Source organism: Chlamydotis macqueenii, chromosome 11, assembly GCF_036417535.1.
Source record: "Chlamydotis macqueenii isolate bChlMac1 chromosome 11, bChlMac1.mat, whole genome shotgun sequence".
NCBI classification, from domain to species: Eukaryota; Metazoa; Chordata; class Aves; order Otidiformes; family Otididae; genus Chlamydotis; species Chlamydotis macqueenii.
Window position 1 is genome coordinate 21,120,775 of NC_141566.1, and position 22,802 is coordinate 21,143,576.

General features: G+C 47.5%; 1 protein-coding gene across 1 annotated transcript in view; it reads right to left on the bottom strand.

Moving 5' to 3' along the window:
- Positions 1 to 1,027: 1,027 nt before the first annotated feature.
- Positions 1,028 to 22,802, bottom strand: part of SH3BGRL (SH3 domain binding glutamate rich protein like) — a 31,985-nt gene continuing 10,210 nt past the window's right edge. The window contains exons 2-4 of the mRNA XM_086756177.1: positions 11,795 to 11,980; positions 8,496 to 8,576; positions 1,028 to 4,592 (exon numbers count right to left, since the gene is read on the bottom strand). Coding sequence (XP_086612303.1) covers positions 4,560 to 4,592; positions 8,496 to 8,576; positions 11,795 to 11,980 — 300 coding nt within the window. The 3' untranslated portion in view covers positions 1,028 to 4,559. The remainder of the gene's footprint in view (positions 4,593 to 8,495; positions 8,577 to 11,794; positions 11,981 to 22,802) is intronic.

The following is a 22,802-nucleotide window of genomic DNA, read 5'->3' on the forward strand; positions in this document are numbered from 1 at the left end:
TTTTTTTTCCAAAAGTTCACCAATACAGTTCAAAATTGTCAATAATAAACTTTTCCAAATTGTTAATCATGAACTTCTCAATCTAAAATAGAATATGGGCAAATCACAGAATACTTGTGTGGGAAATTCGTTAAAAGATAATTACTTGGTAACTACTTATTTGCAGAGTGGGGTTATTTTGAGTAGGCAGTGCTACCTGATCTGTTCAGGTGGGCTGCACGGATCATCTTTTTCTCTATGCTCATTTCCAGAACAAGTGCAGGTGCTGCTGTGATCTCCGTGAGAAAGGAAAAAAAAAAACCCCATGAATGTGGAAGGAATGCAATGCCAGTACTCAGATATGGAAATGGCCTGGAATGGGGAATATGGAAAAATGCCTTCATTCTCCCCTTACACCTTGACTCGGCTTGACATCAGAGGCTGGGGATGCGGTGGGCAAACGTGAACGCAAAATGCCTCTCTCTAGGCAGTATCGTACAGCTTTCCCACTCCTGTATTTACATCACAAAAAAAAAAAAACCCTGAAAAAGCAAGACTGGCGAAAGTCAGAAAAACACTAACTATGGAAACCTTGATGGCTTGTTCCCAGGTAATGAGTTATCTCAGTTTCTTTTTAAATTGGCTCTTACACTTCTCTTACCACAACGGGGAAAACACAGGAGTGATGAGGTCCGATAAAGTTCGTAACACAGGTTACCGATGAGTCTGAATCTGTTATGTTACAGGACTTTAATTAGTCCTTTGAAAAACAAACTAATTACCTTGTTCTTGGTAAGTCTTATTTCTTGCATTTGCTGTACCTCATGTTAACCCATCCTGGGCTTTGCCTTTCTGCGTAAACCTGAAGTCTCTTCAGTAAGGGACTCGCAGGCACCCCTCTCCACTACACACACCTCGCGTGCGTAGCGGAAGACATTCCTGGTGTTTGAAATGTGCAACCTGAGCTGAATGACATCATCAGACTTTACAGAATTCTCCACAACATACAGATTAAGAATATTGAAGGAGAAATGAATAAAATCGCACAGTAATTGGTAGAAAAGTTTATTGTTACAGTGCACGCTGCTGTAACCTGAAACAGCAAGTTAAGCAAACATTATATGCACACATGCAGTTTGTTTCTTAAACAGATTTTTGAAAACTACTTGTAGAGCTTTACATTAATGAAGAACTATTTGATATTTTAAGACTTTTTATAAATGAACAAGAAACCCAGAGATTTTTCTGGGTTACACAAGTGAAGCGTATATACAGGGTGAGGAAATGGGATGCGTTGTAAATAGAAACGGCATCAGGAGCCCTTTTCTCTCACGTTATGAACCATTTTTTAAGACACTAGAGAAGGACAAGTAAGTGCAAGAGACAACCAGCAAACACCATTAAAGACATCAATGTTACTGACGGTTCTCAGTTGCGCAGCAGTTGTTCGGACAGAAAGAAGCTGATCCTACACATGGCAAGCAAACAGCCATCTCACAAACCACTCTTCACAGTTATTGATTTCCCTCAGCGCATGCGAGTTGAAGTCTGGGATTTGGGCAAATCCCAGTGCAGTTCAGAGGCTGAGAATGCATCTTCCGTAGCTCTCCAGAAGATCTGCAGGGTGCTGCAAAACTTTGGCAAGTAAAGCTTAAAAGAACGTACCTGCTGGCTCTCCCAGGCAAAGTGAGAAGGTAAAAATGAACGGTTTTAGTTTAACAATTTATCCTACACTGCCCTCTGGCAATGCAAATATTAAATAACATAGTTCCCCTGCTGCGAGCAGCATCCAGCTAATTAACTCCACATTGCAAAAAAACGCAACTGAGAGTCTTTGGCAAGCTCTGCAGGCACGGGGCGAAGCCGACTCGCCCTGCCCGCTCTCAGTTTGTAACTGCCTTGGGGAAAGAGCGGGGAAGCAGGTTAATTAGGAAGTGTACTCAGTGCTCTCCCAAAACCTCCAAACACTACGGGGTAGGTGTATCCTAAGTAATTAAAACCCATTAATTGCAACAGGTGAGAGATCCAACCCGACACACTTCACCTGCAGCAGCAGCGGATGCATCACGCTCACTTTGTGGTACAGACCCGGTAATTTTAAAATGAAGCCGTATTTTCATTTGGAAACTCCACTTCTTTCAACTTACGGGACCACTTCAAACCGTGAACAAAACATGCCAACAGGTCAATCGTGTGAGAAAGCATTCTAAACCAACTTTATTGGAATGATACAGGAATGGTTAATATACAGGTTAAATCCTCAACACCTGCCTTCTACAGAGAAAAAAAAAAAAAACAAATGAACAAATTCAGTTCTTGCGCCCATCCTTAACCTAACACAGGTATGGGAAACAAATATCACATAGGCAACACATCCCTAGCACTCCGAAATTCATGCAAGGTGTCTGCATCACAGCGAACGCAACCTTTCCACGCAGCCCCACAACAAAGATATCATCGGTATTTTTCAGTTTGTGTTGTGCCTTGTTCCCCGGACAAAGACATAATTCACTCCGTCTGAACAGAGCTTTCTCAGGAATGCTGATGCAGTTTGAACGCTACCATATGGCAAAGGGGGGGGACACCAGGCGAGGGAAGTGACTTCGCTTTCTTAAACTTGGCAATTTTCTTGATGGTCAGAAACAGAAACTGACCTCGTTTCAGAACGTTTTGGGTCGCTGAACTGGCAGAATTTGGCAGCGACTTTCAATTACAGCTTCTCCAGAGGAATGGCTGTAGCTCACAAAACTCACACCGCGCTTGCCTTACACAAGAAACGCAGCAGATTGGTACGAGCACAGCGACTCGTGTGTCAAATTCCACTTTCTTCACAAGGCTTCACTGGGTATTCTCACACATTTTCTCAAAAACTTGACCGCTAGTTTAGACGTAGAGGAAGATTATGCCAGTGTTAAGAAAGAAAAACCACCTCGGTTCAGAAAGAGGAAATCACAGTGAACGACAAAAATTGGACGCTGGATTTAAAACCGAAACTGCCATCCCCAAAAGCTCTTAGAAATAAATTTCACTGAAGGTCAGTAATTACTGATAGTGCTTGTTAATGAAAAAGCACAAATGCACGTGTTGCTCTGGAAGGTAAGGCAACATTCACCTATCCCTACGCCCTTTGATACTGCGCTTCTGTAAGCACAAGCTTCCAACTGGCTCCCAGGCTCCCAAATCAGAAAGACAAAACAGGAATTAAATGTCCTTTTAGCTAATTTGGCTCCGTGCTAGATCCTGCTCGCTCGGCTGTCTGTGGAAGTTTCAGAAAGTGTTTAAAAAGCACCGCACACGTTTTACAGCCGCAGTGTAGCATAACAGCATGGCAACGATAAGCTGCAGCCTTTCACTGATCGGTCCCATCTGCTTCTCTGTCTTCATAAAGCAAAGAAAATCAAACTGCGTGCGCGCAGCCCTATCGGAATAATCTATCTATAGCACAGGCTAATTATCTTTCTCACTGTCTTTCGGTGCTTTTGGGGAATAAGTAGATTATGTGATGAAAAACGCATTTTAAGTTACTGACACACTTTTAAAACCTGTCTCTCATCCTTCAGGGCACTTGTAATTATTTGTGTTTTTGCAGAATATGGCCAAGAAATACAGACTACCTCGTGAGCACTGGGAGAACAGACAGGTTGACATTGCACGTGGTAAATTCACCAACAGAAGACACTTGAATGGATTCGCAGTTCCTGTCACAGCTTCACGAGATGGCAGGAACAAAGAAAAAACGGTTTTAAACCTTAAAAAAAAAAAGTATTGCTTAATTACAATAGTTCTTGCTATTCAAACATTTATTTCCTCATTTGCCTGGGAATCGGCGCACATCGAGGTGCACCGAATCCTGCACACAGATGTGTCGGGAAGTCCCGCTCAGGCAGCTGGGGGATGAACTTGCCAGTGGAAAGGCTGTCCGATGCCCAAATCCCTTTTTCTTTGTCAAAAGAGCCCACATGGATCACTTAAAGTGAGAAATACGTGGCATTTTTTTTTTATCATCTGTACAGTGTGTTACAATACAAATCTTAAATATCCATTCTACAAAAGAACAAACACAGCTTTCAAAAGTGACTACAATGACCGCACCGTACCACCTACCAGTTCATCTGAAACCAGAAAAGACACCGAACAATTACTGTGTAATTCAGTAACGGTTTTTGAGGCAACTCAGGCACTGAAGTTAGTATGTGACAAGGTTTTAGATGCTGTTTTCCATATTTTAAATAGTTGGATCCCTAGGTACAACCCCCATCTGTAGTATTAGTAGTAAAATAGTTTCTTTTAAGTTTACACAAAATGGACAAATTGCCAAGACAGTTTAAACTACGTGAAAATCATTCCTGTCTAATTGCTTCAGTTTCCTATGCTTCCAACTTTGTAAGAATATTTTCCGTGCTCTCTACCTTTACGTCCACATTTCCCTCGTGTTCAAATTTGCATTACGTACGGTGAATGCTGCAAGCACCAATCAAATGTTAGAAATCACATCTACATTTCTTGAAGCAGAGACAATTGTACTATTTTATAAAAAGCTGTGGAAATTCCCTTTACAGAACTTTTAAGGCAGTTGAAATTCACGCTTGCTGCTTTGCCAGTGCTTCAGCTTCCTGCAAGAGCAGAAGAGAATTACACACGTTAGTACTTTATGAACGGCGACAGCTTCCACGCACCCGTGTTAGGCACCAAGCCGCGACGCAACAAAAACTGCAGCGCTACGCGGTTAAGAATTCAGCAGCACTGAACCCAGCTCAAGAAGAGTCCCCAGCGCCTACGATGCCATTATAAAACAAGTCCCATCTGGTGCTGGCTTTAACTGCAGTTCTGAGCCAGCTCAAGTGGGACCTGCAGCAATATTCAAACCTGTGCCCACACCCAATTTTGTTCATGTCAGGACACAAGAACTATTTAGAGATCAGAGATTATTTGAAGAACTATGGTTAAATAGAAGAAGAATTCTTAATTAATAAGACCCATCCGTGAGCCGTCCTGGGTCTGTCCTGGCACGGGCGCTGCCCAGTAATCCCAGCTCCTCTCCACGGGGGGAAGCGAGCCAGCGGGGACGTGCTCCTTGGGAACCGCTCCTGCCCACCACCTGCTCTCCACGCCCAGGAGCTCTGCGAGGGACCTGGCGTAGATCTGGTGCCCTCTGGCTACGTGAAAACATTCCTGTGAAGCTTCTGAGAGGAAGGAACAGCTGAAGCAGTTTAGCAGACATACCACTTATCCTCAGTATGTTCCAGAAGGAACATGAAAAAACAACAGCCTGCATTTTTCTGTCTTCTTTCAGCCTTGGTAAGGTGGTCACAAATGGGAACAGAATGACAAGAGAAGAAACGCAAAAGGAATTTTTTTTCTGAAGATGGTTTCTACAAGCGTACTTTTGACCGAAGATTAATTTAATCACCTGTTAGCAGCAACGTGGCCTACAAAAAGATGAACAGCCACAGTGCTCTCACTGCAGAGCTTCAGGGTGGACAGCACGGTTTATTTTACAGGAAAAAGTTTGACATCTGTGAAACTCAGCTTTTATGTAATGGATTTGTTTGCTTTGGAGACTGCGTAGAAATACCGAAGATAACACTCAATAATATCACTGTTAACAGGAGCCAGTATGCTAAACGAATGAAAAAGAAGAGGAGGAAGGACAAAGAAGGGAATTTCCGAGAAGCCTGTTAAACTTTTAAGAGTGGGGACACAGCGGGTGACCCCAGCCTGCAGGGCAGGAAGTACCACGCACATCTCCATTATCTCGGACGCGGTGGATCACTCTGGTTTTCCGGGCTATCCGCCCACGCGCCTCGCATCGCGCTGCCTTTTCACGCAGGGGCGTGGGAACAGCCTCGCTCGGACCGCTGGCTCAGGTCTGGCGCGCTCCTGGACCGCGCCCTGCTCCTCTGGCCGCACGTCGCGGGTCAAAGAGCGGAGCCGGGATGTCACCACGCAGCCGCGCTGCTCGTGAGAGAGCATCCTGGCCGTTCACGGCAGAAAAGGCAGGTGAAAAACAAAGGAAAGATTAAAAAAGGGCTACAAAGACTGGGGGGAAAAAAAGGATGTTTGATATTCTCTAAAAGATAAGTGGTTTTTTGAACGGTAAGAAAGAGGAGATAGTTCCCTTGGCTTCGTAACAACTCCATTAACCAGCCACGGGCACTACAGAAGTGCCATCCAGCCTTTTTTTTGCCAGAAAATGCAGGACAAAGTACTTATCTTCAAAACAGGCAGTGGTAAGCTGGAGAGGCGTTCCTTTCAACTCCAGGGAAGAGGGTACAAACAACTCAGAGAACACGCTAACCTATTGCCCTTGAAGGCCAAACTCCACTTCCCCGGGTGCGGTCCTGCGAGTTACCTGGCAAAGGCTCAGCTTTTCAGATCTGACACTGTCCATCTTCGATGCTTTTCCGTATTTCTCCCTTGAGGCCTCTTACTGAGCACGCTCTCAGCCCTTAAATAACTAACCACAGCCTTTAACTCTCTTAATCCTCTCTCTTTAAAACCCCTCTTGCTCGAAGTGGGGATATTTAAACTGAACGCCAATGTTTCCAGGGTCTGCGGGTCCATTTGTGCCCCAAGCACAAACCAAACCACCAGGGCTCAGTAAAAAGTTACCTGCATTTAAATACCAAGCTCACTTCTGAGCCCTTCTGGTTTAGCACTAATATTGGGACTTTGTGTTCAGAGCCAAACAACTTTCCACATCTCTTAAGATGACATTTAATGGAGGTTTCCTGTCAAGGTCTCTTGCAACTGCGCACAGGTTGATCCCAGGCTGCTTCCATTTTATACAGCAACAGATGCGATGCCATTAACGACAATATTATACCCACGCCGCATGCAGCTATGCTGTAAACGCCAATTTCAGCATCTACAAATCAGTTTCTCCTCCTCAGCAGCAGGCGATCAGCTTGATTTGACATCAGGTAACGGCGGGATGGATACCAAAAGTCACACCCACGGCAGAATGCGCTGGCTCCAAGGTCACTTTCGCAAAGGTTGTCCTCATCAGCTCAAACGCACCTCTCCAAGCTGCAGCCAGCAATATGGAAATGCAGCAGCGTGCAACCGCATTATGCTTCTCCTTTTTAAAATTCACCTTTTCCTTCGGTGAGGACAGAATCAGAGCAGTTAATAGCCATGCAGACTGCTTCTGCAACCTGGCAGGGTAAGTCAGCAGCGATGTTCACAAACGTTACAGGGAGACGTGACCTGATTCATTACGGCAGCAACCGCGCTTCCCAGATCTCGGCCGTGAGGGGAAACGCACGGGCTTTCCCGCGTCCCGTGGTCTCAGGGCTGCCTTCTCACTCCTTGGCTCCATCCTGCGTGCTCTTTTGTGCAGCGCTGTGCAGCTGTTCCAAGAAACTTAGATAAGATTTACTTGAGTACCACACCGTGTGCAGCTGGCCTGACGCTGGCAACGCGTGGCGCTGGGGCACGCATCACAGGTTTTGCTCTCTGCAATTCCCTGCACGAGGCAGATTTTCCTCGCTACACCATACACATCAGCAGAGCTACCGCTAGAAATTTGTTTGGCTCCCAAAATTGTTTCAATCTGACCCACAACTCATAATGCTTAACACTAACGGATCATCATCCACCTTTAAAATTAGGTCTCTTAGCGACGTGCAGGGCACGACCTTCAACTCTTAGCTGAATAAAGCTGAAAGGAAACGGCGTGTTTATCCGTTGGAAAAAGAAAGCTGGAAGTGACCTGGAGGATCCTGCTGCTGTCAAGCGAAACATAGAAAGCAGGCTTGTCCTATCCTATCAAAATCAAAAGGAGAATTCCAGCCCATTGCATCCGCAAAGCAGCAACCCAGTTTGTAATTGGCAAAGGAAAACAAGGCTTCAGATAACAAGCTGGAGGAAAAAATCATTCTGAAGCAAGACCACATTATTTCAAAAACAGTGACTCTGGTTGCAAGGTATTTTCTAGTGCAAAAATCTCATCAAAACGTCACATGAGTTCAGTTTTTTCTTTTAGTTTAAATAATTCCTTGGGTTTATGACAATTTTTTTCATCTAGATTTCTTGAGCATTCTTCAGTGCAAGTGTTAACCACTCTCCCACTTGTTCCCAGAGTGTACAATCAAAAGAAAATCCAATGGTAAGAGACGATTATTACTAGTGAAGAACTTGATCCAGCTCTTCTTTCCAAAGCAACAAAAGCTTTTCCATTAACTTAAAAAAGAGCAGGGTGGCTCTGCAGTGGGGATACCAAAGGAGCATCTGTACTGAACACTGAGCGTTCCTGGTAGAAGGAGGAGGAGGAAGATGCCTCTGGGGAACACCGCATCCTCCACATAAGCCAGCACACACCACCAGCGTGAAAGTCAGTCTCTGGAGGATCAGACCAGCAGGCAGATTGACTGGGGCAACCACAGAACACGTGGAATACCCTACTATGAGCACAGAAGACCAAGGTGTAAAATATAGGTTGTTCATGATAAATGGTTGTAATACATGTGTATATGTGGATATACAGGTTGTTTGTGAGAAATGTACACACCTACCTTTGAACCCGGCGGCGCAGTCAAGCCTAGAAACGCGTATACCGCATTGTTCTCGCGTGCTTCGAAGAAAGCTTCGTAGTCCTTCATGAAGGGAGGCAGGGGGGAACAAAAGACAGAAGTATGAATCGTCAGAAATCACGGCATCTCAGTTTGGGGTGTTACCCAACCCGCAGCGAGCAAACCGCTTCCCGTGGCCGAACGCAAATTTGGAGCGTCACCTCAACTATTTCTCATTAGCGCGGGCAGCACAGAAATGCTACGGTCTGAAAGGCGACAAGCTGGGAACCTCACTCTCTGTAGCAAAAGATGCTGCCGTGAGGTGCTGCAGCCTTTCCCGGGGGGACAGCCCCCACAGCAAGGGCGGCGTTGTCACTGCTCTGGCGTGGACGTCCCTCCTGCAGGAGTGGGCTGAGCCTGTTCCTTGTCACCAGAAGCACTGATGTCCCCGCTGTCATCGCTAATTACTGACGAGTAATGGCAGCCGTGCAACCATGGACATTAACCCTTAATCTGTTAAAAGTTAATTCTAAGCCTGCAAACTGAGAATACACCCCTTGTTTCCCATTAATGATTAGTCTACACAAATGAAGGCGATCGGGTGGCACCACTCTTTGTACACACAGTGCACGGCAGCTGCTCTAAATATGCTCCCAAGAAAACTAAGGTAAGAACAACAAAATAATCAAAGAAATACCCATGCTCCTTTCTCTGCCCTTTTTTGTATTTGAGGCAGAATGCAGCGCTGCACGGAGTACAAACAGCACACCTCAGATGTTTGCTAAGTTAGGAAAGAGCAAGCAAAGAGCCCACAGCGTGGCTCAGCGACAGCACTTGCCAAACACCGACCAAACGAGCCCAGGTTTGTGCAAGTTCACTGTTGTCCGAGTTACCACACACTTCCCTCGCTCCGATTTCCAAACTCAGCACATATCTGCCCTGTGACTTTCCTCCTCTCCCTTTTTAACTGCAGCACCAGTACCAGCTGCCTCCAGCTTTACTGGTGAGTGTTCCGGTGCAGGAGTCTTGGCTGAGACACCCAGGGCAGCAGCTTGGAGCAGGCTCTGCCTCGGGCTGAGGTCTGGGAGAGAGCCGCCACGAAGAGCACACTGCTCCGCGTGCCTGTCTGCCTAGTAGGCAAAAGCCTAAGAAACAGCAAACGCTGTCTGAAAACAGCAGCGTGCCCAGAGCAGGGGCAGCTCAGAGCAGCGGCTGTTGCAGCTGGAATAGAAGGCGGCAGAGGGGACAGAGGACTTGGGCTGCCCAGAGATCAGGGACGTCAAATTATTGTTCTGTTTGTACGTGTACCATTCGGGCGCTGGTTTGACAAAAATGCGTATGATTATGTTAAATCCTCCCCAAAGCCCTTCTGTTGACAGCACTGGGGCTGCTTGATAACAAAGGGGTTGTTTATCTTGCCAGCGCATAGTCCGGCAGCCTGCTTCACAGCGTCTACCAGGAAAGGAATGCCTGTGACTAAGGGGCAGGGCTCCTGCCAACTTCCACAGCATCTACGGTTACAGCCCTTCTGCTGTGCGCGGGCCAACAAAAGTCCATTTGCTCCTTCCGCTGCCAGTTGTGCTGCATCAGATGAAACAAACGGGGAAGTTCGTGCTTGAGATGGATCAGATAAAGACAAAAAGGTTCAAGAGTGCCTCCCCAGAATTAACTTTCACCTCCCTGAAAGCTAAACTGTAGTAAGTTGGATCCAGCTACACAAACGGACTGAACTTCAAAAGCTGAAAGTGACATCAACCAAAATTTTAGGGATGAAATAAACCCACAGCAAGACCTGATCTGAAGCATCTACACTCTGCTCCCCAAAATTACTGCATACAGAACTGTCATGGCTTGCAGTTGGGGATACTTTAGAGGCATCTCTGTCGAGCAAGCATCCAGATCGAGGTGCATACAGCTTTTTCTCTCCCGGTCCCGCACCACAGTAAAGCCCTGTTCTGCTGCAGCACTGCAGCAGCAATTTGGTAACACTTCCCTGATGAAGGACAACTGCACGGTGATCTGCTTACATCCCTAAAGCTCTGGTCCACCAAGGGAGAAAGGCGATACTGTCGCATCTGGACTCCCTGCTGGTACAGAAATATTTGCCTCTTTTGCTTGTTTGTTTGTTTTTAAAGAGAGAGAACCAAACAGAGATTTTCAGCTCTTTGTGACTAGCCCCTTCTCAGCTTTCTGCTGCAGACAACAGCCGATCACTACATCTGTCGCTCCAAACCAACCTTTTTCCATGCCACAGCCACAGTCAGTAAAATTTTGAGAGCCAAGTGGTACACTAGCTCACTGTGGGTACTGTTTCACATTCTGCTTTCACTACAAGCAAGAAAAAAATCCTGGTGCCTTGAGAAGAATTTCTTTCAGTAGCCACAGAATCGCCTGACAAAGGTCCAGAACTGGCAGGTTCTGACTTACAGACTTTGCAGTTCAGGACCAGACTGCAAAACGACTTGGAAACCAACACACAGCACCAAAGGAATGCATGCTCTGTGGTCTTTTCAGAAGATAGTCAGTTTTAAAAATAAAATTAACGGTTAATCTAATAATCATTCAAGCATGGCCTGCTGAGAAGTGCTGCAGGGCAACTTACTTCTGATCAAGCATTGAAATAATTACAAGTAGGAATTGTATTTGCAATAGGAGTTTTAATCTGTTCAAGGCACTGCGGTAAGTGGACCGCAACAGCCTTCATTTTGCAAGCAGTGCAGAAAAAATGATCCCAAAAAGGATCAGAAAACTGGTTTATGGTCAAGGCACACAACACTTCGTGTGAGGACTTACTTGGGAAGGTGAACAGCCCGCAGAGCGACCTGGGATCCACACATACTGGCAAACCCCATGAAGGCAGAACAGACTCCTGAACTTGCTACAGAACATAAGGTTGGTGCAACAGTGCCAGATTTCTGTGAAGGGTTAGTTCACAATCATGGTGAACGTGAGAATTAAAAAAACTTGTAAACTTTCAGAGCCTGAGAGGGAAAAAAAACTACAGGGAAAAAACATATATACCCTGCAAGGTGGTGGAAGGCTCATTGCAGTAAGCAGCACAGTGATCTGGGAAGCAGGAAGTCCAAATTTTAATCTCTCCTCTACGGCAAAACGAGTCAATGATCATGGACAGCCCAGGAGGAGGGGTAAGTGTCTAACACCTTCCACGCCCTTTCCAGCTTGCACGCCTGAACGTACAGCTGGCCAAGCCCTTCCTTGCTGATCACAACAGCAAAGCGCAGGCCACGGCAGCCAGTAAGAGGACTGGGACGAGGAGACGGAGACCCGGAGCCATCTCTTACCCCGAGGTACCGGCTGTCGTTGAAGAGCCGGGGCGGCAGGGGGTTCCCGCTTGCTGGCCGGCTGTCTTCGGGGACGTTCTCACGCATCCATTTCCGATTCTCCTCGTTGGCAGCGATATCCTTTTCCTCAAATTCAATTTTGTTGGCTTCCAAGAAACCTAACACATCTTGTTGCTGCTTTTTAATCTGTCACAAAGGAGGGAGAGAAAGCAAAGAAAATAAGTGAAACCATTTTTTCTGCTGCCCATTATGCAATTCCAGGGTTCAGTGTGGAAACAAGGGGGTGCAAAATGGAAGTGGTAAGAAAATTCTTAGAGTAAAAAAAAGTCTTCTAAAGATATCTGAGCCTTGGCTTGGCTCCTATAAAACTGAACAGGCTGAGGTCTAAAGACACTGTCCCTGTACACACGCAAATGTTGTGAACCTTAAAGATCTCCAACCCCCAGGAAAGGTGCCAGCAGGCCCCTCGCAGAGGCTGTGGGGTCCAGGCCTTGCCATTAATTTGGAGGAAATGTTTTTTTTTCAGGCGCAGTGAGGGATATTTGAGGTACAACCCGCTTCCTTCGTGCCCCTGGCAGCACAGGCTGCACCCACCCTTCCCAGAGCCCAGGTTTTTGTTCTCCTCACGCAGGCTGTGCACCTCGCTGTGGGGACTTTGCGACAGAGCATCATTAACAGTGAGATCTCAAAGCAATTCTGGCTCGTGTTTCTTTGGACAAAAAAAAAACCAAACAAACCCTCTTCTGCTCTGCTCTGGGTTTCAGCGGTGGCACGTGTGATCTCTGGAGATCTGCGATGCCACATCCCCCGTCCTTGCTGGTCTCAAGGAGAAGTCTTGGGGTGCTGACTGCTCAGGCTGGGCGCGATCCCATGCCCGACGCGGCTCGTCCTCTGCGTACTCACGCAGCACCCCAGCGAAAAGCAGGATCTGTGTGGCAAGGACTGGCTTTTTACAGGAAAGGTGGTTTTTATGACTGTCACGTATGAATTATTGACTCTCTGATACAGAGATGTTTTGCTTGTGCTCCGTTCTTCCTCTGCATGACTTTACCAACATAAAGGAAATTATAACAAAAAAAAAAAAAAAAAGGGATTTAATGGGAAATTTGTTCTCTTCAAGTTATTCCTTGCCCTAATTAGCTCAGTGCAACAAAAGCAGCGCTTCAGGCAGATGTTGCACAGCTCCTAATCCCGGTCAGCCACCGGCTTCCCGGAGCAGCCTCTCCATATACGGCGAAGGGAAACCAGGCAGCTCCTGGCTCGCAGCGCCGAGGTCAGGGCACGGCCCGCCGAGAGCCAAATATGGTCCCCGCGCCCCCGGCTCGCACCCACGGGACGCAGAGCCGGAGGGAGGGGGTGAGGCTGCAGCAGAGGAAAAGCGCTGCCCTGGATGGGTGCGGTTTGGGAGAGCGGAGCTCGGCATCTCCGAAGAGGAGATGGCCATGCCTTGGCAGCCTTTAAGCATCCGCGGAGCCATTCTCCAGCAGCTTCTCTGGAGCCATCACTGCTGGCTGGGTGACAGTCCATCACAGGGAAGCAGCCCAGCTTAAACTAGACCTTGGCTGAGGTGGTTTGTTTTGAAAAAACCTGGATAGGTAGATCTCCCTCGGTTTCTAGCGCGGTGGGGTGCAAAGGGACCTCCTGACGCGTCAGCCCAGGAGCTGCTGAACTCGATTCGCGAGCACCCTGCTACCCTTCAACAGAAAACTATCGCCGGGCGTCAGCTAGTTTTCATCATGGCTAAAAATAAACAAAAATGGACAAGTTAATACCACCCCAAGGAAATAATTCATGCTACAGGCTGCAGAGAAAAACACTTCTCAGCACTCGCATCTACTGGTGAAAGATTTCTGCGCTTGCCTTTAATAACAGGGGTCGCAGCAGGAGGGAGCCGTCGGGGGAAGTTTTTCTCCCTCGTGCCGTATGGCTGAGAGAAAAAAAAAGGGAGCACTTCCTTCATGAGCTGTTCTCTAGGACTGAAATAAGGGAAAGGGCTTTGTCATCGTGAACTCCTCTGCCAGTGACCGGTATCTAAGGCAACATATTGACCTGGGAATAAATGGAAACTTTTCACCCCAAACTAGTTATATTTTAATTAACCATTTCCTATCGTCTGTAAGGCACAGATTCAGCTAGTTAGTCTCAGGTCCTTAACTTGTCCAAAATCTGCTGCTTAGTGAGAACACACTTTGAGATGTTCCAGAATTTTTAAGGAAAAAAAAAAGTTTTTCCCAATCTGCTATCAAACTATGCACTCTGCCACATAAAACAGGAGCTCTACGTTTGACATTAATTGGCATTTTGATTTCCTGAGAACTACATTTTAAAAATCATTTTTACTATTAGATTGCCATACACAACGCATCCTCACATTCCTCCCAGTATTTCAGCTCGGTCTCCCAGTGCAGCAGACTCCGTGTGTCCAGTCCTTTCGTGCAGCACCCACTCTGACAGGGCTGGGCCATCTCAGCCGTTAAAATGCTTCTTCAACATCAAGAAAATGCCCCTGGCTACCCTCTGTTGCCATTATTCCATACGATGAACCTAAATACAGCTCTCCTTCAGACACTTTCATACAAAACACCTCGCTGTACCGTGCCACATTGCTTGTTTTGCTCTGCCTTCCCTCATTCTCCCAGTTTCACGGAGCAAGGACAGTCTCCGGGTTGTTTTTTCAGCTCCAGGTAGCACAACCGGATCCCACGTTCACGACTGCAGCTCTGAAGGGCTATCACAGCAGATAACCCTCTCTGCTTGTTAACGAAGAGCTACCAAAGCTGGAAATGTATTTTTTTTCGGCTAAAAGAGGCACCGTGGGGAAGGCAAGCGCTGCAGTTTGGTCTCAGCCCATCTGCAGCCGAAAGAGGTAATTCTCTAAAGAACTGTAAAGAAAAACAAGGAGCTGGTGTTGATGCATGAGTAATATTAGTTTGAAACCCTAGTTTTGTGGCCAAAGGAAAAAAAAAACTGAGTTGGAAGATTAAGGGGTGATGTCTTCCGCCCGGCTCCTCAGGCACGTCTTCCGACCACGGTGACAAGTGCTCACACGAGAGCATTCCACGACCCGGAGAAACACGGCACCAGCGTCGGGCAGACAGACACCGAGCTGCCAGATCGCGTGGGTTTAGGGGATTTTGTTTAGAAAACTCCTATTAATCTCAGGCACTGGGATACCAGGGGAAGCGCCTAAAATAGAGCAAGAGATGCCTGCTGCTGCTGCGGGGTGTTTTGTCTTGCTCCAAACGGCACACGCTCTCCTCAGGACGACGGTTCCTGCTGTCCATGTTTGGGAAGGAGCGAGGAGCCTTTCTTCAGGATGCGCCTGTCAACAGGCAGCACTCGCTTCCCAAAAAAAAAACCCTCTCCCAGCTGCCTAACTGGGCCTGGACACCGGCCAGCACCTTCCCAGATACCGCACCTCGTCCTACGCAAACAACTGTCACGTCTGAAGCTATTTTGGCCTGTCAGCTACCGCAGTTTGCAAACACAAAAATCCTTGTTTATCCTGAGCGTTCCTGACACATTTTGCAGGGCAGAGAGCTGGGAACGTCCGTCCGGTCAGCGCAGGAGCCAGGAGCCGAGAGCAACGCCGCTGAGCAGGGTTGCGAGGCTGGGGGACCAGCCCTGGAGAGGCAGAAGGACTCGTGGGTAGGCACAGGAGCACGAGAAGAACAGAGAACTCACGGACAGGGATGGGAAGACAACTCTGAGGAAGGAAAGAGGCTGGGAGTAGTAAATGAGTAAAATGGGTGGATGGAGATGGGTGGAGGTGGGGTGGAGATGGAGCGGCGGAAGGAGATGGGCTGGGGTGGGGAGCAGCAGAGAGGCAGGGCCACATCCTGCGGCAGCTTTGGTGCCTGGGGAGGCCAGAACGCCCTCGTGAAAGCCAGTTTTGCTCATGGATGGCTTCACCCCCTCACCCCCCGAAACACACAGCTGGTTTCCCAGCCTGAATACACCGACTCACGCTTCTCGGGGTGTTCGTGGGGGAAAACCGGCTAAAACTACTCAGGTGAGTGGAAACTTCTCGCTGGCGTTCCTTAGAGAATGTTGAAAGGCAACATTTAACCAAAGAAACCTATTTTCACTTGTTTGGCTTCCACTCCCTGTTCCAAAGACAGAAAGAGCTTTGTGGCAACTGTCGGGAGGGTAAGAGAAATCTTACCACCAACCTATAATCTTCTGCGTACAAAATCTGCACAACCAACATTAGAAACCCAGGCTTCCAGCAGAGTTTTTTTTTGAAGATACCCTTATGAATCAAGATCCTCTTCCTTCCCAGTTACAAGCCGACCACGAAGCATTAAGCTTTCAGCAGAGCACGTGCACAGAGTAACCTTATAGAAATGAGCAGCCCAGCGAGCAGGCAATACTCCACCCCAGCTCTGGCCAGGACTCTGAACCCGCTGTCCAATAGCCAGCATCTCTCTCTGCTGCAAGGAAACAGCTGTTTTAAACGGTTTCTTGACGTGAACTCCAAAGGAAGTTTCTGTCTGATTTGGTATCCACAGGCACACACACACACAAAAGGGACTAGTTTGCACTGCTGGTCAAGAGGGGGGTCTGGGTTTTGTTTCTGCCTTGTTATTTTTTCAGTTTATAAACAAATTCCTTGCTGGACAATAGACATGTTTTGGAAATCTATTTATGGACCGCTGAAGCCCAAAGTAAGTTTACAGCTCGAGCGCTGCTGTTCCGATCCACAACAAACTTCCCCGTACTGACAACGCGGCCGCAGCTCTGCCGGTCTCCGCCATTCCTGTGGGTCCTGTGTCCTGACCCCACAGATTTCACCCCCCCAAGACACGACGAAATGGCTCGTACACTGCTGTGAGGATTTAAACGCACTTTAAGGAGATTCCCCATGAAGTTCCCAGCCGTGGTTACACCACCGCTGACAGCGCCCAGCTCCTGGTGAACGCGTGAGCCTGAGCTGCCGCTCCCAACCTCGCCGCCGAGAGCCAGCACCTTCCAGCAGACCTAGACCTTGCGTGCCTCTCCAGTCAGTTTAAAGACAAAACCAGCTTTAAAAGGCTTTTCACCATTTCTAATTCCAGCGTTCCGCGTTCTAGACAAGGAGAAGCAACCACATCTTCAAAGCAGTTGCATTTTAAGCTACTGGCCATTTTAAACAACCGTCCCCCGTTTCATCGTTAGGGGGCCAATTCTTTAAATCACAGGGGATTTCTGCGTTGGGCAGAGAGGTGTAAAAGTTCAAATCCCCAGATCCGAACCCAGTTTGTATCCAGGCTGGTGACCATCAGTTCTTCAAACGGTTCAGTACCTTTTGAAGATCGACAAGCTCAAATTTAAGCAGCGAACGGGAAAAGTGCAGCGTGAGCTCAGCAAGCGGCGGCAGCCGGCAACCCCGTCCTTCCGCTCACGGCCGCCGAGGTGAAAATACCCAGAAGGAGGTTTTCTTTGGAGGGAGCGGGGCAGCACGAGGAACGCTGCGCCGCTGCCAAGACGAATGAACCTGCTGCAGGGTGTCCCGCGGACCGAGCTGCGCACCGTGGCTTCGGGACCTGACCACTCTGCTGCTGCGGCCGCCTAACGCTAAGCTTACTCACAGCCACGTTTTAAATAAAAAAAAAAAAAGTTGGATTTTTTTTTTTTTACATTTTAAATCTAATTTCTAAAATGATAACGCCCTCCTCATGTGAGTTGCTAATGCAGAAGCTAATACCTGCAAATTAGCTGCAAAACGCTGATAAATTTGCCTCCCAGAGCAATGTAATTTGTAGGCGTTAAACAGCCCGGCAGCTCAGCGATGCAGTTAAATGTCACGGATTCCTGACGGCCCCCCCAAGCCTGTTCTCCACCCCCAGGACGCTACAGCAGAGACAAAACACCTCCCAGCAGGCTTGGTCCTGGCCTCCATCAGAGTTTTCTCTGGTTTTACTGGAACAGTCAAGGAGTCAGTTTTTGTACAAAGTGTTCTTGTTGGTTTTGTTTGTACGAACAAGCCAGATATTCTTTTTTTTTTCCCCCATATCAGCTGAAAATTCAGAGGTGCCAGTTCTGGCAGTGCTGGTGGCCACTGTCTGCTGTAAACTGCGGTCGAAGGGTGGAAACTGGTTGGCACCTACAGCAGCGACCTGCCTGAGCAGAGGCTTGTAGGCTGTCTCTGAGGCGGCGTCTCCCAGGGATTCACGGCTCACTCTTACTTCTCTCTGCCTGGTAGAACATCTACCTATTTTTAGGGCTGGGTAATTATCATCAGAGAACTCAAACCACTTCTTTGTTCTGGCTATTTTAAGCTGCGCATTACCCGTAGTCGTGTCATCATCCTCTCTCCCAATTCTTGGTTTCTGGTCTGTGAGGAATGAGATTGAGGACAAATGCAGCAAAACCACCATGAACTTATGTGACCCAAATCAAACACAGGAGGCTGGAAAAGCTCATGCTGTACTTGTGCTGCTTTTTTTTTTTTGCATAAATCAGGCAGTGTCCAGATGGGTTCCATATGCACTCACTCTCTCCCTCCAGGGCCCTTTGGGAAAGCTCACGGTACATCAACATGTACCCTGCAAAGCTGCTACAGCAGCCTTCTCTTGATGTGGTTTGCCCTAAACAGCTTAGAAGTCGTTTATTCGAGGTGGTTCTTGTCACTGGGCGCCCACTGCTCCCAGCCTGACACCCAGGGCAGGAGGGAACGCGCTCCAGCTCGCAGCGACAGCAGCAACCCGATTCCCATCGCTCACCTCGGGTTCTGGAGGTCACTTTTTAAAAGCAGGAAAAAGTCCTGGGGTGAAAGGACACAAAACCACCACTGAGAGCAGGGTCGGGGGAAAAACCCAGGCTAGTGAAAGGTTTCTGCAGCCTCACCTGGAGGTCGCGTCATGTCTGGAAGAACATAGCTAGAACAAAGGACGAAGCCTGTGCTTCTCAAGACAAGACCACAGCTCGCTCCAGAAACCGTCCAAAGTTATGTAAATGGAAAAGCTGATTCATGAGAACAAAAATAAAAGCGTCTCTTATGGATTATACTGCCATTGTAAGTGCACTCATTCAATAACCCAAGGCCTAAGTATTTGTTAATCCCACACCAACGAAACCTGAGTCAAAAGATCCTTGTGCATTCAGCAAGTTCTTTCCTACTAGAAGAACCAAACATGAAAGTAAATGTCACCTCCATGTAATAAAACCCTGGGGATTTATGGCCAAATTCTAGCAAGAAAGATACTAAAAGGCCGCAAAGAGGTTAGAACTGACTTGCTGCACTGCATCAAATGTTTGTTTAGCTGCTTTCCTCCAGCAGTGGCCAAAAGCAGATTCCTTTACCCATTAGTCAAGTACGAGGACAAGTAACATTTCCTTATTTATGCCTTCTCAGCTTCTGGCAAACAGCAGCAGCAGCACTGCCTAACGAAGCCTTGATTACTTTTTAATGTGTTTTAAGTTTACTTTCTACGGAGGCACCTTAGGGATCAAAGCATTATAAAATTCTGCTTTTAACAAACAATATCCAAGCACTGGGGGGGTGGAGGAGGTGAATCCAACCATCTCTTCACGCCTGCTGGCCAAGGACTACTGTGGTGCGACCAGGTTTCCAACACAGAACGTCTTCTCATCAGCCATACCTGAAGACAGTGCATAAAAGTAACATTTAATAAGCTTCAGATTCTGTTCCAGTACATGAAAATGGTTCTGTCAGCTGAAAACCCACCTATTTTCCTACTGAAGCCACCAAATTCAGGAGAACATCCTTCTCTCTTGGCTGCACGGGTGACACTGTACATTTTCCTTTAACTCTCCTCCGGACTGGCCGCTCCCCAATATTTTTTTTCAGTCACTCATTCAGCGTTTCCTGAACTGCCAAGGCTCAGGGGTCACACTGGCTGCATCCTACGCGTTTTGCCCCACTCCAGCTCAGCCACGAGCCTACCAGCCCGACGCACAAAACTCACCCGAGTGTTCTGGATGGCTGCGCAGATCACATCCATTTCCTCACCAAACAAAAGAGATTAAACATTCCCCTACTGTCTGCTTTAGATGTTTCTATTAATTCTGTAAAGCGCTTAAAAAGAGCCACTGTTGCCAAATCAAAGTTCTGCAGAAGTCAGGATGCCAACGCTCTTCTCCAACCGGGAACTCCAATGTAAAGGAGTTAATTTACTGCCGTGGTCTGCTTCAAATAACCACAGCTACTCACTCCGCGCGTGCTCACCTTTGCTCTGTGCTTGTAAGCATCGTGCCCAACACGCTGACTGACCTGTTCCGACAACCAGGTTATTAATTGTTGTGGATAAAAAACCACTAGACATTACACGATTCAAAACTGATCTGTTTCTAAATCCCAGGGAAAAAAAATAAGGATCTCTCTCTAGTGCACATCACAGTCCTTGGTAACCTGGATTTACCAACCCCTGCACAACAGCACTTTTCCATCGGGAGGTAAGGGGGATTCCTACGGAAAGCCGAGCACATTCCTGCCCTGGCTGATGTACGGTGCCCGTGGGGACCATCAGTTACCTCTCCAAACACAGATCCCTCCGTATATCACAAGATCAGCTTTTTGTTTGTTCAGGTTTTTCTCCTTTTTTTTAAAGTTATGTGAAAAGGGACAGCAATGCCCAATGGGATTATTTGTCTGGATTTCAAAAACAAACAATCCCCACACAGCCAAAACTTCCATTTTCAGGGATTTTAATGCAAGATTTTAACTTTTAAAATCTCTTTCCATCATCAACATTTGCTCACGGGACGGCAGCAAGCCTTTCTACTCTCTGTATTTCCACACACGTGAAACACAAGATCCCCAGCAGCTGGGCAAGGGAGGAGTTAAAACCCAAGAAGTCCCAAGAATGGGGCTGGCAGCACCGGAGCTGTTACGAGAAGAGGCACCAAACCTCGCTAAGCGCGTGCTTTTTGTGGACAACCAAACAGCCTGAACACGGAAAAACGGAGAATGCAAATGAAGCTGCCACCCGCTGCACGCTGGGCGAGGTGTTTCAGATCCGGAGAGGTGTCAGACTTACTCTTGTCCTCTCTCAAGAGGAAGGATGTGCGCTTGATTTAAAGCAGGGGGGATGCCTGACTGCTGCTTACCTCTCCGCTCCGCCTTATCTTGATTTGGAGGAGAACATAAAGAAACGCTGATGTACTGCAAAGCCGCAGCTTTAAGCACGCGCACCGACACCGTCCACAAACCGTCACAGCACCCGGAACTGTCATAATCCAAAGGAAAACACCGCCATTACAGCACAAAATAAATTGACCCTTGGCAATTTTCTACGTCAATTTTGTGGCGTTTGACTTTCATAAGCCTGAAAACTGCTCGTCTGGTCCAAAACCAACAGAGAGACAGCTTCCTACTGCGGGAAGACAGGCTCCATTATCTCGGTTATGCGTTAACAAAGCATAAGCAGCAGCGGAGTATGAGCTCCTCATTTATTACGCACGGCTGTTTCCTGCAGCAGACCTGGAGCTTGGCAGGCTGTACTTCCCTGGACATCTAACGCGCGGCTGGTCACAGCATCCAAACTCTGCGCGGGGTTAAATAAAAACAAACGGATCCCCCTCTCCCCAAACCAGGATAAAACTAACGCGACTCCTGATCATCACAAACATGAGAGCGGCAGGAAAACAAAGGAACCAAACACACGTTGCGTTATCCTGCAGCCATCACCAGGCTTCCAACACCACCTGGGAGAAGGAAGCGCAAACTCCACACACCCTTTGCCTCTCAGAGCTTCTTTTCCTAAGCTGTCAGTCAACAGGAACGATTATTTTTTCAAACCACTGCTTATTTACTTTGTTATGTTGGTTAGGGATCATTTCTGGCTGTTTCCACCAACAGTATCAAATGTATCGCAGCCCAGCCTCACAGACAGGCTTTACGCGTTGACTGTAACGCAATTTAACACGCAGAGACTAATCTCCAGCAAGATTATCAGGCTCAGCATCACATGAGCCACAGAAAACTCTCTGGAACATCATACATTTCGAGATATTCAAAAGTTCTCAATGCAGCTGAGAAAAATGGGGGAAAGGCACTGATGGTGCCACTGAAAACCTGACTACTGGCTGTAGAAACTTTCAAAAGGACTTCAGTCCTCGAAGGCTGGATCGCACCGCCATTGTCAGGTGCTGAGTCTGTTTTTTCAGCCAGTCCCTCTCTGAAAGCCAGAATTATTCCTCCTTTCACTTTCACAGAGGGCTCCAGGACAGGTCTTAGTACTCCACGTAATGTTGGCAGCAGCCACACCCTGTGAAATGTGGTGGCTGTTGTCTTACGTCAGTTAAAACGAAACAGCACAGGTCCCACCTCCTTCCACCCTGCAACTCCAGCCTCCGCAGCCTGCACAGCACTTGCCTGCTCTTTACGGGGGAAGCAGCTGGAGAAGACAGCCTTAGATCAACACCCACCACGCTGTTTCACTGCCTTTATACTGCCAGGCATTTATTATCTTTAAAGAAGAAACATAATATGACCTCAGGGGTCACGCTAAATCCAGGTGCTTCTGTTCTGTATTACTTTCCGTCTTCGAAGAACTCACGTAACACAGACTGCATTTAGCAAAAGAGTCCGTTTGATGGCTGCTATTCTAGAACTAAACCGAAGACATCTTCCAAAAGAAGAAAGCTCTTCCTCCTGAATTAAAACACCTAAATATCGCAATACAAAGGAAGAGGGATTAAGAGAAAAGCTATGGATTAAATGCAAGTTTTCCTCCTCTTTCCAAAGAGTCAGGCTGTACTGAGGTAGAAGAGAAACAAAAAGCTCACAAGAACTGGCCACGCTGCGGTTTCTAATCGTTTCGGTAGCTGAAGCAAGAGATGAGTTGGCCAACCTCTGCTTGCAGCAGCCAGGAAGGCCAGCGCCTGGGGGTTTGCTCGCAAGAGGACTTCTCAGGAGACACTCTGAAGTCAACCTTTACAGGAATTTTAGAAAATGGAGCATTTTCCAACACAGTAAGGTCCTTCCCATCAGAAACCTACTCTCACCCACTGCATCACTGCAGCCATAAGGGAGGTGCCACCTTTCACTCCGGACCAAGGGCAC